Here is a 14,036-nt window from a genome sequence, read left to right as displayed (position 1 = left end):
GGGTGAGTTTGTCAGCAAGTTAGTGATTCGATGGAATATTTGATTTTAGAATTGCCGAAATAAATATTTAAACCATATTCTATGAACAAAATAGTCAAAGCTAAAATAGTAAGCATAATAAAATTATTAAGAAAAAAACAATTTCAGAGACGCTTTTTAGGCATGTTTAAATAGTACAGTTTGGCTTTTCTGATTTTTCTTCATTTGTTATGAGCAAAGAAAATAAAAACCTGGATTCACAAAAGAGTTGCTTTTTCCTGATGGCTGCTTCCTTGAATTTTACAGATGCCCACATTCAGTGCAATGAGGGGCTTTGAATCCACTCTTCAGCTTGTGGACGAGTACCTGTTTCCCAGCTGGTGCTTGGGAGGGCTGCTGTCACGCATGGGTAATGCAGTTCAGTGCCCAGCTACCCAGCTGTTGTGGAGGCAGGGTGAGAGAGTGTGGAAATGCCTTTATACTCCAGTGCTTTGGACTGACATTAAGGAAGGAAGATGCTAGGTTCCTGCCTCCGATCTAATAAGGTTTCAGTGTGCCATGTGAGATGAAATCATTTCAATGGGAGAGAAGGGGTCAGTCTTGTCTTTGGAATGCTCCACAGCACAGCAGGTTTCCTCCTCTTCTAAGAGCAGTGAGCTCAGAACCTCTGAGTGAGGCAGAAAACAGTGTATGGTAGAACAACTCTTAAGTCTGGGTCAAACACTTAATGCAAAGTTTCAAATATTTTGAAGGAGAGGGACTTTGAGGTTTTGTGGTTGGTTGGTTTTAAATTATGGCAAACAAGAATGATGTACTCACAGTGAGCAATCAGTTTGCTTTGCCAACACTTTTACAAATATGTTTTAAAACCCTAGTTTAGTGAGGACAAATTTAATTTCCCCCCCCCAGAGTTCCTGTCAACCAGTATAACAACACATAACAACCTTTCAAAAATAGTGTGTCAAAATGCAGTTGTAGCTAGTACATTAGTATTAGTATTAGTAACTAGATGTTAATACTAATACATACCTTGTTACTTGTGGCTAAGCAGAACTAGAAGTTTGTAAGTCTGTCATCTGGGTTTTTTTTAATAGGTGAGAGTTTTTATTTCTTACAAATCACAATTGTTATCCTTTTGTTTAAATACAGTATGGTCAGATACTGAAACAATGAAGCTTTTCATCCTGGTATGTTTATTTAAGAAAAAAAGAGGATTTTTTGCTGTTAAAGTGTAGCCATCTGTTTCCATAAGCTAAAGTAAATCTAATATTACAAAGACAAGTAACTAAATTTTGCTAACTTGCTAAGACAGTCTGGATATTTTTATTATCCTCTTCTTTGTAGCTAAGTGTAAATCAGAAGTTTTAGCAACATGATTTTTTTTAAGTTGTTAATGGGCTACAAAATTAGTTAAAAAAATATTAACTGGAATATAGCAGTGATTTCCTCTAATGGTACTTCACATACAAAAGAGCAGTTCAGCTCATTCAATACAGTTACATCTAAAGGTTAAAGACAAGAATAGTAATACAGCCAGGGAGCTATTTTGACATTCTGAAGAGAGAAGAAAATATGAGAGGAATGCGAGATAAGTGTCCTGCGGTTGGCATCGCCTCCCTATTCCTGTATTTGGTGCGATGTGAAACTAAAGACATCTATTGATCGAGCTCTTTTGTCAGCTGCGTGAGTTGTACGCATGTGTAGGTGGAAGCGCAGTGTTTGCTATGTAGGGATAAGTCTGCCTTGGCCTTCCCCGGTGTAGAAAGGGTGGATTGTGTGGAGGGAGGAGATTCAGACATAAAGCTGTCACTGTCAAACAGCCATCCCCATCCCATTGGCATAGCCATTGCTGGTGTTTGAACTTGGAACTTGTATTGGAAAACAATTCCAATTGGGGTGTGAACTAAGCAACATAGAGTGGGAAATCTTCACTGTTTCATCAGAAAACACATCCAGTTTAAGTCTCATGTCTAAATAGAATATGTCATTTCATAATGAATGAATCATGAGATGACATAATTATGACTCTATTTACTTGTTGAAGCATTTCAGCTATGAATTACAAACATTGTGAATAGTCACAGGATTTTGATATCTGTGCTAGTCTCACCACTCACCTGTTTACAGGATTTCCAGTCGTTTGAAAGACACAGTGTTTTGGGTGGGAGAAGTGACTGTATGCCCTGGAATAAGATTTTCAACATGAACAGGGTTAAGCAAACAGTGAGAATTTTATTTGATTTCTGCCTTACACGTGTGCTTTACAGGGTGAGATTTGAACTCGATTGATACCTATGCAATTAACCTAAGCTGGTAGGCAGCTCAGCAACGGAACTCAGCCGGCAGAGTCTGAGCTGATGTTGTGGGAAAAAGAACTATGTTTTGTCTTGAAAAATGTACTTCTGTAAGAGAGAGGAGCATCCAAGAACTGACTCGGCCTTTGTATTTTTTTGGAGATTTCTGTAGCCTCCAGAAATGGTGCATGTCCAAATATGGCAGTCATCTCCCTCCTAGGCTGCTCATCTGGCTGTTTGCATCGTTCCTGTGCGAGTTCCAAGCAATAGTCCTCAAATGCCAGGAAAGTAGCTGGATGTGGAAAAACAGGGCAAAACACAATGAAAGTCTGTAGCTACGGTCTGACAGATGTCTTCCAGGCTGAATTGCAGAGCAGAGTTTCTTCTGTCTGCTGCAGGAACTTTTAGCAGCCTTCTCAGCTCTGTCACTCACAGGTCTTTAGTACTCCTGAGGCTTGATATGTGATTCATGGCAGGTGGAGGTCCAGGTTGGGACGCCCAATCATGAGTGTCACTTTTTCAGAACTATATGCTAATATGATAGTAAATTAATTGCTGTCCTTTAGGTAAATACTCAGTATGCGTGTAGAACATTCATATGTGCGATGTTGAAGGGATGTAATCTTTTTATAGCTTAATAGTGATTTGCTAGTGTGATTCATTAAGCTTATCAGTTGCAGACAGTCTGGGAGAATGAAACAGAACGGAAATGCTTGTCAAGAAATGAAGCAATTTGTATCGCTAAAAGGAGCTTCTGCTTCTGGGCTGACTGATATTTTGTGGGAGGAGTAAGATCAAATTAATGTCGTCAAATATTACGTGAGAGGCAGGCCTGTGGTGCAGGGGAGCTATGGCTATTTGCAAACTGCTAGCTCAGCGTGCAAAATAGGTGAGATATCACGGTGCGCCTGGCCAAAATCTTTGGATTAGTCTGTAACTGCTTCCTGGACAAGGGATAAAGAGCCTGCCTTTTCATTCCCCACCACAGATTATTCTTCCTGCCCAGCACCATTCCTTCTCTGTTTTGGCAGTGATTGCTCCAAGCTTCATGCAGTTCCTGGGGAAGGCGTTGCTTTAAAGAGGATGTCTGAGAGACAGGACAAAACTATTTCTCTTCATTTGTCTCATTATCTCTAGTCATGTGTGGTGGGAAATCATGAACTGGATTCTTTGTATCATGAGACTGATTTAAAATCATAAAAGTTTAGACCTAAGTAATAATTTGCGTAATTTTGATTTATTTACCTTGTGATGATTATCTTTATTACTTCAGGGTGAAGTTTCCCACTTAGGACTTGAATGTGTAAAGTTCTTAAGTCATTCCTAAGTGAGTACCAGAAATACAGATCTCCTTGTTCACAGTTTGAAAGATACTCAGTTAAATTTCTAACGCTTTCCAAGGAATGAAGAGCTATCATTATACACTGTCCTGTTCTGTCTGTAACCTCTAGCCCTCTGTTTGATCCTCCTTTCTCTGCATTTTTCCCCTTGTTCTCATACATAGCCCATACTACTTTCTGCCCATTTCATTCTCTCCTGCTTAGTCCTCCAAGATGTACTTCATCTCCACTGAAAGCAAACATCCAAAATAGGTGAGATGGGTCCCAGACTAGAAGTGCCTGTTTCTTGCCACTGAATGAAGGGAGACTGCAATGACTAGTAGAGATGTTTGTACCTACACTGGGTTAGGTGAACCCAGACCCTGATTCCCGTACCTGCTGTACCTGTACCTATCTTGCTCTCTCTCAGTTTCTCACCTCATTACTTAAATGCCCCTTTGACCTACTTAAATTGACCTTAGATCTATAAGGTGTTTCCAGTCTTGCCCTCCCACCTTCTCAGAGGATCAAGAGAAAGAAACTCATAACTTCCTCCTGGTATGTGCAGGATGTTATCACATCCCTCAGATTCTCAGCTGAGGGAAATTCTATCTAGTAGTGGCTGTCCTTGTTGGCCAACCTTCCATCTACCTGCAAAGGCTGCAGTCAGTGACAGTAGGAGACGATGCTACTGTACAGTAAAGGCAGGGTTTTGTAGCGCAGGTGGCCTGTTCTGGCATAGCAGGCTGCAGGACTTGACTGCAAATAGGACGTTATGCAGCTGTGCTCCCTGATGCTCAGTACCTTCTTACCTTCCTTGCCTTTAGTTATTCTAAAACAGGAAAAATTGAATATAATGGCATCATTTTTGGGAGCACGAAAAGAGACCTGAAAGCACAAGTCCATTCTTCCGGCCATGCTAAATATAAGAACAAACCCCAACTTAAAAATAAATAACATACTTGTTTTTTTTTTTTTTTCTAAAACAGTGCTTGTTAAATAACAGGCTGAAGGAAATATGCGGGGATTAACTTGAAAACAGATGTTTATAATGATTCTATGACGTATTTTAATTACATTCCCAGATGCAATTAAAACAGACTTCTTCTGAATTTAAGGGATGTGTTGATAAAACTGATAACATTCTACATGATGCTGGAGGAGGAAGTATGAGCTGCAAGCATACGTCCTCCAGCTGTGATCTCATCAGGTCTGAAAAACTAAGAAAGGTCACACTGGGCCACTTTTTGAAATGGGAGGCCTGATGTTTTTCCAGGCATAACCGTGTACCACAAGGAGTAAAGCAGTTTAATCCATGACTGGTGCTTTTCCCTCCTGGTCAGTACTGAGCTGGTGTTGCAGCCTGTGTTGGCGTCATTTTCAGGTCTAATTGTCTTTCTGCAGTATGATAGATACTCATTCTAATTAGTGTTAATTTTCACTTTTCTGTGCATTTATAATATAGCATGGTCAAATGCCATAATAATGCAAGAGAAACAAATGTAATTATTTTTGCTTTATGTGAATATGGAGAAAGTTTGACTTCAAACAACAAATTCAGTGGATCTACACATAAACAAAAAGGATCTCAATGAAAGCAACAGATTTTTCAGGAGCTGGTACTTCAGTTTTATTTGACACCTTTAATAATTTTATTTTCATTATTAAACCCCTATTTCTCTTTAGTGCTTCACGTTTAAAGAAAATGTATTTACCAAATAAAAATGTTGCTGTATTATTTAACTTTCCAGAGTGATGATGTTTATTGGTCTCATTGGGGTTTTTCCAAATTCAAAATGGATTAGCTACATTTGCTCTTAATTTCCCAGAAATACCGAGGTCCCAGTAAACTGTGAAGCCTGCATATGTGGAGGGACAAGTGCCCAGCATCCGTGCTGAGAGCTGGCTCTGGAGAGGTGTCGTCCCTGACTGCTTCCAGATAACAGCTTGATGGGGCTGCTGAAGGATCTTGTGTGCGTTGGTGGAATATTCAGCGATACAAACGCTTTGCTTTTCATCCTAGTTTGTTTCTGAGGAGCATGACAATAGTAAAAGCAATAGACTACTGAGTTACTCACCAGTTGCTTCATGACTATGAGGAGGAAAGTGTGAAGTAGCCCAGATGCACTTAAGCGCACAGAAATAATTCAGTAGCACAAAGCGACTATAAGGTTTTAACTGTGTGTCAATCTGACTTCTTTGATATGTTATCACCTTTCATGTTTTGCAAAAAAATGAGTGGCTCTTTATGATTATGTCATAGCAATCCCAATCTTATGGTTGCTGTTGACTCGATCCAAACAGACCAACCCCCAAATGTCTCAAGTTTGCATCTTAAGGCTTTTGTGAACAAAGGCATGAAAGCTTTTAGTAGCATTTACTAATATTAAGCTCCCTTCCTTAAACACCTACATCAAGATCTCTCCCTCACTTCCGAGGGAAGTGGCTCTTAGGATTATTTCATGTGATGAGTTCAGCTGTCAGGACTAGCTGCACAGTCTATCTTCCTTCCTTCCTGAGATGAAAATACCACTTTCCCAAATCCTCCCATCCACCTGCTCTCCAGAATTTCACTTCACAGAATCCAGATAGACTTGGGAGTCCGTCAACATCTATGCTGAAGTACCGTTGTTTTCTGGAGGTGCAAGTTGGCTGTATTTTGACTTTAGTGCAGAAACCCCATGAGGGCTGTGCTAAGGAAAGCCTTTCAGAAAACAAGGATCTCTATAGTATCTACTTGAGAATAATTCAGACTGGTTATATTTTTATTCGTGTTTTCTATGCATTCTCCTGCTGCAACAAATGTGCTTTTACTGAGTGGAAGGTTTCTCATCATAATGATAATTGCTGTTAGTCATTACAGAGGGCAAGAGAGAAAGATCACTTGAAATATGCTAGATGTAAGAAACAGGACCAGAACCCTGGAGCTAGGCATTGCTTGGCTAGTAAACATTAACAATTGCCTCCGTATCTCATATGTAACATTAGGAACAGTTTTCCCTCTTGAGGGGCTATGGTTTGATTTTATTTCATAAAATGTGTCCAAATGTACTTCTTGATATAGTTCCCTGTGTGTGGTAATTATACCAATATTTAACTTCCTTTAAAATCTATTCTCTTCCTATTTGAAGATTGACAATTACTGATTAAAAAATGTAGTAAATCGATACTAAGAGATCTCATGGTAAACACCCAGAGGGTGTAGACAATATTTTTTGTATTCGGAAAAGAAACAAAACCCACATTCTTCATATCTGATATTTTTCTCCTTAAGTGTAGAAAATAAATCATGAACTGCAGTTTCACCATCCCTTTCCCCTCAAAGCAATGGCACGTATTTATAGAGGTTAAGTGCCTATCAGAACGCAAGCCATTTATTAACAAACTGATATTAAACAGATGCTTCTCTGACTGGATTGATTTTGTTTTAAATATTCTGTTGGGCTTTGAATGTGTGACTGTAGAATCCTAGAGGAGAATCCACTTGTTTTAAATTGAGACATTCATATTGCTAGATGCAGAGTGTGTGTGTATTCTACAAAAATTAGTTATTTTTTAAATGGTGGCCCAAAAGGCTGTGATATAGGAGTAATATAAGAGTTTTCTATGGTTAAAAACTGTAGCAGGCTTTTTTCGTCTTTTACAAAGGCGTCTTTTATTGGACTGTACTGAGACCAGAAATGTACATCTATATAAAGACAACAAAGTATTGCACTGGGCTTAAGCGAACACTCCCCATGCTGGCCAGCTTTGCGGTCAGGATGGTACTGCTGACATCCGTGGCTTGTTGTGATATGTTCTGCCTGTCACCCAGTTCAGACAATTAATTCTCAATTTCTCTTTTACTTTCAGGGTTGTTCTGGTTGTGGAAAATGTGACTGCAGTGGAGTAAAAGGGCAAAAGGTGAGTCAGCTCTCTCCACCTCATTCTATTGCTTATTTGAACCACACGGTGTATAATCTACTGGGAGGCAGGTGAGACATTGGTTTCAGTGAACATTTGCGCTGCCACGAGGCATTGTCAAGGCCAGGCCATGAGCTCTTCAGCAGGATTTCCAAAAAGCAGCCATCTCGGTGTCTGCAGCAGCAGAGGGCGGGAGAGCCAGGGGTAGAACGCAGCCAAATGCCCTCACTGCAGGGTGAAGCCCCTAGCCCGGTGCTTGGCCATGCCTTCCCTCTTTCCCCATCGAGCGGAATGCTAACCTGGCACTCTCACCTTTCCTAGACCTCACCTCCAGTCTTTTCAGTGGGTAGCAGGCTTGACATCTTGACCACCTCTGGAAGCGAAGCGAGCAGTTCAGTCCAGAAATGCTCCCCTCCAGCCCGCTGTGCAGATTGCTCTCCAGGAAGGCTGTGATGCATCATAAGCAATGTACCCTGACCAGGGTTAGCCCTGGGAGGCAATGACCTGCAATAGGAAGAAGGAGTTTAATAATCAACTCAAATACAGAATATGTGTTGCAGGACAAGAAAAAGAAATAATATTTAAAACTTTTTGACAGAACCTTGCGAATGAGTTTTAAAGTTCAGCTATCCAAACTGTGTATGAAACAGAAAAGGCACTTTAAAGGCTTCTTTCAAAGCAGTAACAGTGAAGAAAAAATACAGCGTACTTAAGCATTCCATGAATTCCCCCTGCAAATTACCCACTTTTGTAAATATTGTAGACATTCAATCACTCTCCTTATCTCCTCCGATTTTGCTGTAGAGATTTTAATCTACATTGTGTTCTGTTGTGCATGAACATGTGTTGTATATCTACCATTATAAATGAGCGCAAACCAAAAGTTTTATCATCCTGTGCTTGCACTGGAAACATTTTTCAAGATAAGTTGTTTAGGTTACCCAAAGGAGTGCTTAGAAGAGGTGGGGCTTTTGTTTGTTTGGGGTTTTTTTGTTTGTTTTGGGGGGTTGTTTTGGTTTTTAAAATAAATATACAGCTGGTGTTCTACATTGTCTCACATGTGATAGCTACATATTTATGGATGAGGGTTTTAAGAATGTTTATTGGTGGCTTTTCTTTGGTGTTTTCCAGAAGAATGTAAATGACTTAATTGGAGACCCAAGCAAAGATCATTTTCCTGGTAACAAAACATAGACTAATTTGTGAGACAGTTAAAAATTGTTGAGGTTCAAAACATTTTGATGAAGTCTCCTTTTTTAATGACCCATTAATAGCCATTTAATAAAAGTCAGCTATATATTAAAAGCAAATAAAGCAAAGATTTGGGAAAGGTTTGGAACTCTGAATTTGTTCCTTGACGTCTTGTATCTTATTTTTCAGTAAAAAGTACAAATGAATTGTTGCAGAATGAGAGAGATATTACATTATAACTCTTTTGTTGAAAGCCATTAGTTTTCAATTCACAGAGTATGCCAGCATCTTGTAACTAGATCATTTTTTAAAATGATAGTTTGAGGAAATAAATTGTATTAAAGCTTATGCTTCATTTATTTCCAGCCGCAATCCTGACTCTGCTAAAGCTCTTGCTGGCATTTTTAATTTGCATAGTGCAGAGTCTCAAAAAGTTCTCTTTGAAAGAAATAGATGCTCATCTGATACACTAGAAGCCAAAACTACCTCAAATTAATGTAAGTTATTTAAAAACGTAGAAGAGAGAAGAATACCAGTCCATAGCAACAGAAGTCATAGTAAATTCCAGATCTCATGCAAACTTGTCCAGCAACTCAGTGTACGCCTCAGTCTTCCTGCTGGGTTCCATCACAAACTTCTCTGATTTTGAATGTGTATAGTGAAATATTTACATACTTTTAGACTGTGTAGGAAATTGATTAATTATTGATATTAGAGATGTGTAGAGAGGTGAATGAATAGTTATACCTAGAAAACAATATTCATGAAAGGCATTTGAAGGTGTTCTGGAATGCATCCGAAAGTAACTTGATTCAGATCAATATATATCAATGCTTTCTCATTATATTAACACTCTGGGGCTTTCAAATGTGTACGTAGGATTTTGAACAAAAAACTGAGTTTCATTTAAAAACATCTGCTCCCCACCTTTGTTTCAGCCTAGCGCAGCTTTTCATCCCAATTCTTTACCTTTAATTCCTGTCTAGAAAAAGCACTGCCTGCTACCCAGTCCCAGGCCTGAAGACAGAAGCTGGTGAGGGAAAGCGAGGGAAGCATCCTTCCTACTTGCCTCTGTAATGTTTCTAGAAATAGTCTTTCCAACCAACACATTTGGATTTGAAACATGTCTCTGCTAAACAGATTTCCCATTAATGCACACATCAGTAGTGGTACCTGTTACCTCAGAGATCTGTGTGAATCTATCCTCACCAGGATCCAGGCCAGAAGAGGGCTGCTATGCCCAGCTCTTGTGGTACCCCAGGAGACCACATTAGAGAACGTCTGCTCGCTGCTTCTCACGTAACCACTCGCGTGGGAAGCACATACCCATTCTGCCCTGCACTGTCCACAGCCAACATGTTGCCTACACTGGAAATCCTTTTGATCTGGCTTCCATGTTGTGCAGAAGTGCACAGACGCTGAAGGGACTTTTCCAATCCACCCACACTCTTCAGCAATGTGTAACCACACCAGTTTACTGCCGTGGGAGCTTCAGCAGCTGCGGAAGTGGGTGCTGGGTTTACCCTTTAATGCCTTAATTATTAACATCTGGAGATATATTTCCTACCATCGTGTGGGAAGAAGTCCCAGACCCTGTGATTTGGGGGTGGGGTTTAATTAAAATACATTTGGCCAAATAATCATATTAATGATCTCACCAGAAAAAGTGCTGAAAAACAGTATTTGACTTAAAGGCTGTGAAATGCCGAAGAAATATTACCCAATGGCATTTCGGACATGGAGGAGTAAATTACATTGCCATGTTTTTCTCTCTCATTTGAGATCTTTTCATCAATATGACCCTTTGGATGGTCATATTTAGAATACATTCAGTATGTTCTCTCAATAGACTGTTTCCATGAAAATTGCATATCTCTGCCAAACTCCTTTAAGATGACTCATACTTTATCAAGGGCATATAATTGACAAAGTCTAAGGGTTTTCATCCCTTTCAGAAAATTTCAGAAAGTGAGTGCAATTGCAACAGATGGCTCTTATCCTATAAAGCCTTTATTATTACACTGAACATCAGGCTGTTATTTTAAGCTGTATAATGTCAAGTATCAAGTATTTGCTGAACAAAAGGTGCAGAAATTTTAGAAAAACATAATATTGCTAAAATAATACAATAATAAATAACACCTTACTGTTTTCCATTAGATAGATTAGCCTAAAACATCTTCATTTGTTTCCTCTTACACTTTTTATTTGGTTTTCTGCATAATAACTGACTGTTCTTTCTAACCTTGCTAAAGTGTGAGATCTGTTTAAACTGATTGGTTTTGAATGCTTGCCTACGTTTTACTGGGTTACTCGGAAGAAGACAGAAGCTATGTTTTCTCTTTTATGCCTACCTAGTTTTTGAGAACAATTTCAAGCAGCTGTGGCAGTAAGAAGTGCTAGCTATTAATGTGTGTAGAAAAAGCACGTTAGGCATTTAATTACCATTTAGAACAAAGACTGTATAGAGCCGAGTAAAATTCTCCATGCACTGACTTTTTACAAGAATGTTCATTCTTTCATTCATGAAACTCATTTTACTCCATATCATAAACATGTATTAATGAAGGTAGCACTGGAACTTTGCTGTAACTAATACAGAACGATTAATCTTCTAATGCTTATCCGTTAGAATAACATTAAAGTATAAGTTCTCATTCTTTACTATAAATACCTTATGATGATTGCGCTGCCTCAGCATTTACCTGTTAAAAGTTAAAGTCAGAAGAGTATCAAATGTGATTTTGCCATTCATTGCACATGAAGTATTGCACATTTTAAGAATAGAATTAACTCTTACGTAACTGCTGCTTTTGGAGCTTTTTTGTTTGAGATGTAAGAAAACTTTAGCAAATCATTTTATATTGGAGTATTTTTGTTTGCCTAATTCTGAGACTGGATCTGTATTATTATACCTACATTATTATACAAACATCATCCCCATGTGTATTGACCATGCTGCAGAAATACACAAACTGGCTTTGCTTGAGCCATTTTGGGTGTGGAAGCCAGGTAGCTCTGTTACTGGCTTAGGCTGACAGTCACTGGGACATCTCTGTGGTCCCCCATCAAGAGGAGCAGTGACCAGTCTTTTCTCTCCTGCGCACTCATACAGTCTTAAAAGTCACACAAGGTTTTGCTGTTTGCAGGTGACTGTGCTTCCATGTTCTCTGTGTAATGAAGAGTTGACTGTTCCAGTCGACTGTGTCCCTGTGTATTTGTTTTCATTTGGTTTTTAGGATTTACCAGATTGCGACGGCCTTCAAGGCTTTTCCTGTTATTTTTTCTATCTATTTTGATAGAGGAAAATATTTGTGATATTCGTGAGTTAAAACAATATAAAACTCCTTGCTGGGGAGAAGCTCTGGCAGTCAGTGAGAATATCACTATTAAGTACTTCTGAGTTTCCTTTATAATATATCAGACGGCAACAAATCAGTTCCTCTAGTGGAGCAAATCAGTAATTACTTTTCGTATTCAACCTGTATTTTAATAATTTTTATAAAAAAAATTTAACCAAGGACATTTTTAATCAAGAATGTTCATTTTCACACTTTCCATTGGCACTATTTCAACGTTTACTATTAGGTTTTAATCAGTTCTTCCATGGTTTTGCTCAGTGTTTCTTTTTAAGTGGCTGCTGTAGGAACTTACCTGTTCATGCCTGAGTTGGAAAGGCTATGAACCGAGTACACCAAGGAAAGCACAGCTAGATTATACATCCCAGAGAGGGACATAAAGTTGACAAGAGGGTTGATGGGCAATGTGGGAGGAAAGGTTGTGTTTGTAGTCTGGAAAGTGCTAATAGATAATACGAAATCATCTAACCATTCCTGAAAGGGGGAAATCAGAAGACTGTAATAAAGCAACCAAAGATACTGATCCGCTGCAGATCTGGTGTTCTTCAAGGAGACTTGTGGTTTATAAATAGTTTCGAAAATCAGGCTGTTGTCATAACGTTTTTGACAATTCTGCAGTGACAATAGTATATTTTTATTGATTTGCCTTTCTTTATGTCACTCAGAGTAAAATCATCCTTTTAATTCAAATCAGGGAAAAGGAACATCTATGTTTCGTAAAGAGAGCACACCAACAAAGCTGCTATTCTTGAAAAGAATGACATGTCAAAAGACTTTGAATAAATAATATTGAGCGGGATGTGCTTAGTATTGAAAGTTTTCCACAGTTTCCCAACTTGCAGACCAAACTGCTAAGTAGCATCTGGAGCCATCAGGTTTTCTTCATTTGAAATAGCCATTGGAACCATTTGTCCTGTTTGCCAAATTGGAACCGAATGTCTCTGGCAACATTTTCTATAGTGAGATGTAGTTTTGTACTCAGTACAGTACATATCTTTAATACAAACTAGTGGATTACACTGATGAATTTACCTCTATGGAAAGAGTGCTATAAAAGCAGATATCCCAGTAATACTGTGTGATGGAGTATGCTCATATTTAATTTCCAGAGCTGACTTTTAAAGGTTGTCACACAGTAGTATTTCAGTTGGCATAAAATGACCTTTTAAGCAGCTGTTGCCAGATGCGTACCTTTGCTTGTAAAGGTGTTGCTTTAATAATAATCTCAGGCATTTGTTCATGGAATAAAACATGCTCTCTGGCCTCACAGGGTTTGATTTTACATTTGTGCGACTGCTGTTGGTGTATGTCTTCATTATGGTTTCTCGAAGGATTACAGGGCCTTATTTTGATCTGAAGCATGTGAGCCTCCAGTGAAGTCAGTAAAGTTTCCCAAATGTGAGATCAAAGTAAGATGAGAAAAGACCTGTGAGATCTCTACTTCTCTGAAATCTGCGTGCTTGGGAAGCAGAAGCCGCCCAGCGCCTGTGCAATACCCGTGTGTAGTTTGGAGTCTTCCCAAATTTAAAATTTAGTCCAGGCAAACGGAGTCTCACTTCCACTATCTGCTGACTACATTATGATTATGAAACTTAAGTCCTGGCGTGCCGTTTTTTAGTATCTGGTCATATGCATGGCAGCACCTGCAGTCTGCTTCTGCTTTCTCTATGTTCATCTGACTGCCCGCTAATACTCTGTGATGCTGACGGGGTTTTGTGGGTGTAGATTCTGGGACAGCAAATGTCTGTGGTACAGCGGTAGCTACATTTTGTAGTTTACCCCTCAGGCTTCTTTAAATCATTCTGCCATTCAATTTATATTGTGTTTGCTGGGGATCTCAGACCAAACGAGTCATTATAATTGAGGGTTCTGTGATATGTTAGTTCCCACACAAGAATTTAATAGTTGATGCACTTAATAATCAGACTCTGCCTACATTTTCTCTGTAGCGGTATTCACTGGGCATATACAATTACTACTAGAAAGAAGCA

General features: G+C 39.0%; 1 protein-coding gene across 1 annotated transcript in view; it reads left to right on the top strand.

The window, feature by feature from the left end:
• The window catches only part of COL4A1 (collagen type IV alpha 1 chain), a 128,380-nt gene that overhangs the window by 49,227 nt on the left and 65,117 nt on the right, over window positions 1–14,036 (top strand). Inside the window, exon 2 of the mRNA XM_086482085.1 lies at window positions 7,445–7,495. Coding sequence (XP_086338211.1) covers window positions 7,445–7,495 — 51 coding nt within the window. The remainder of the gene's footprint in view (window positions 1–7,444; window positions 7,496–14,036) is intronic.

This window comes from Leptosomus discolor, chromosome 1, assembly GCF_034619465.1.
Source record: "Leptosomus discolor isolate bLepDis1 chromosome 1, bLepDis1.hap2, whole genome shotgun sequence".
NCBI lineage: Eukaryota > Metazoa > Chordata > Aves > Leptosomiformes > Leptosomidae > Leptosomus > Leptosomus discolor.
This window is presented reverse-complemented; position numbering and strand designations above follow the sequence as displayed.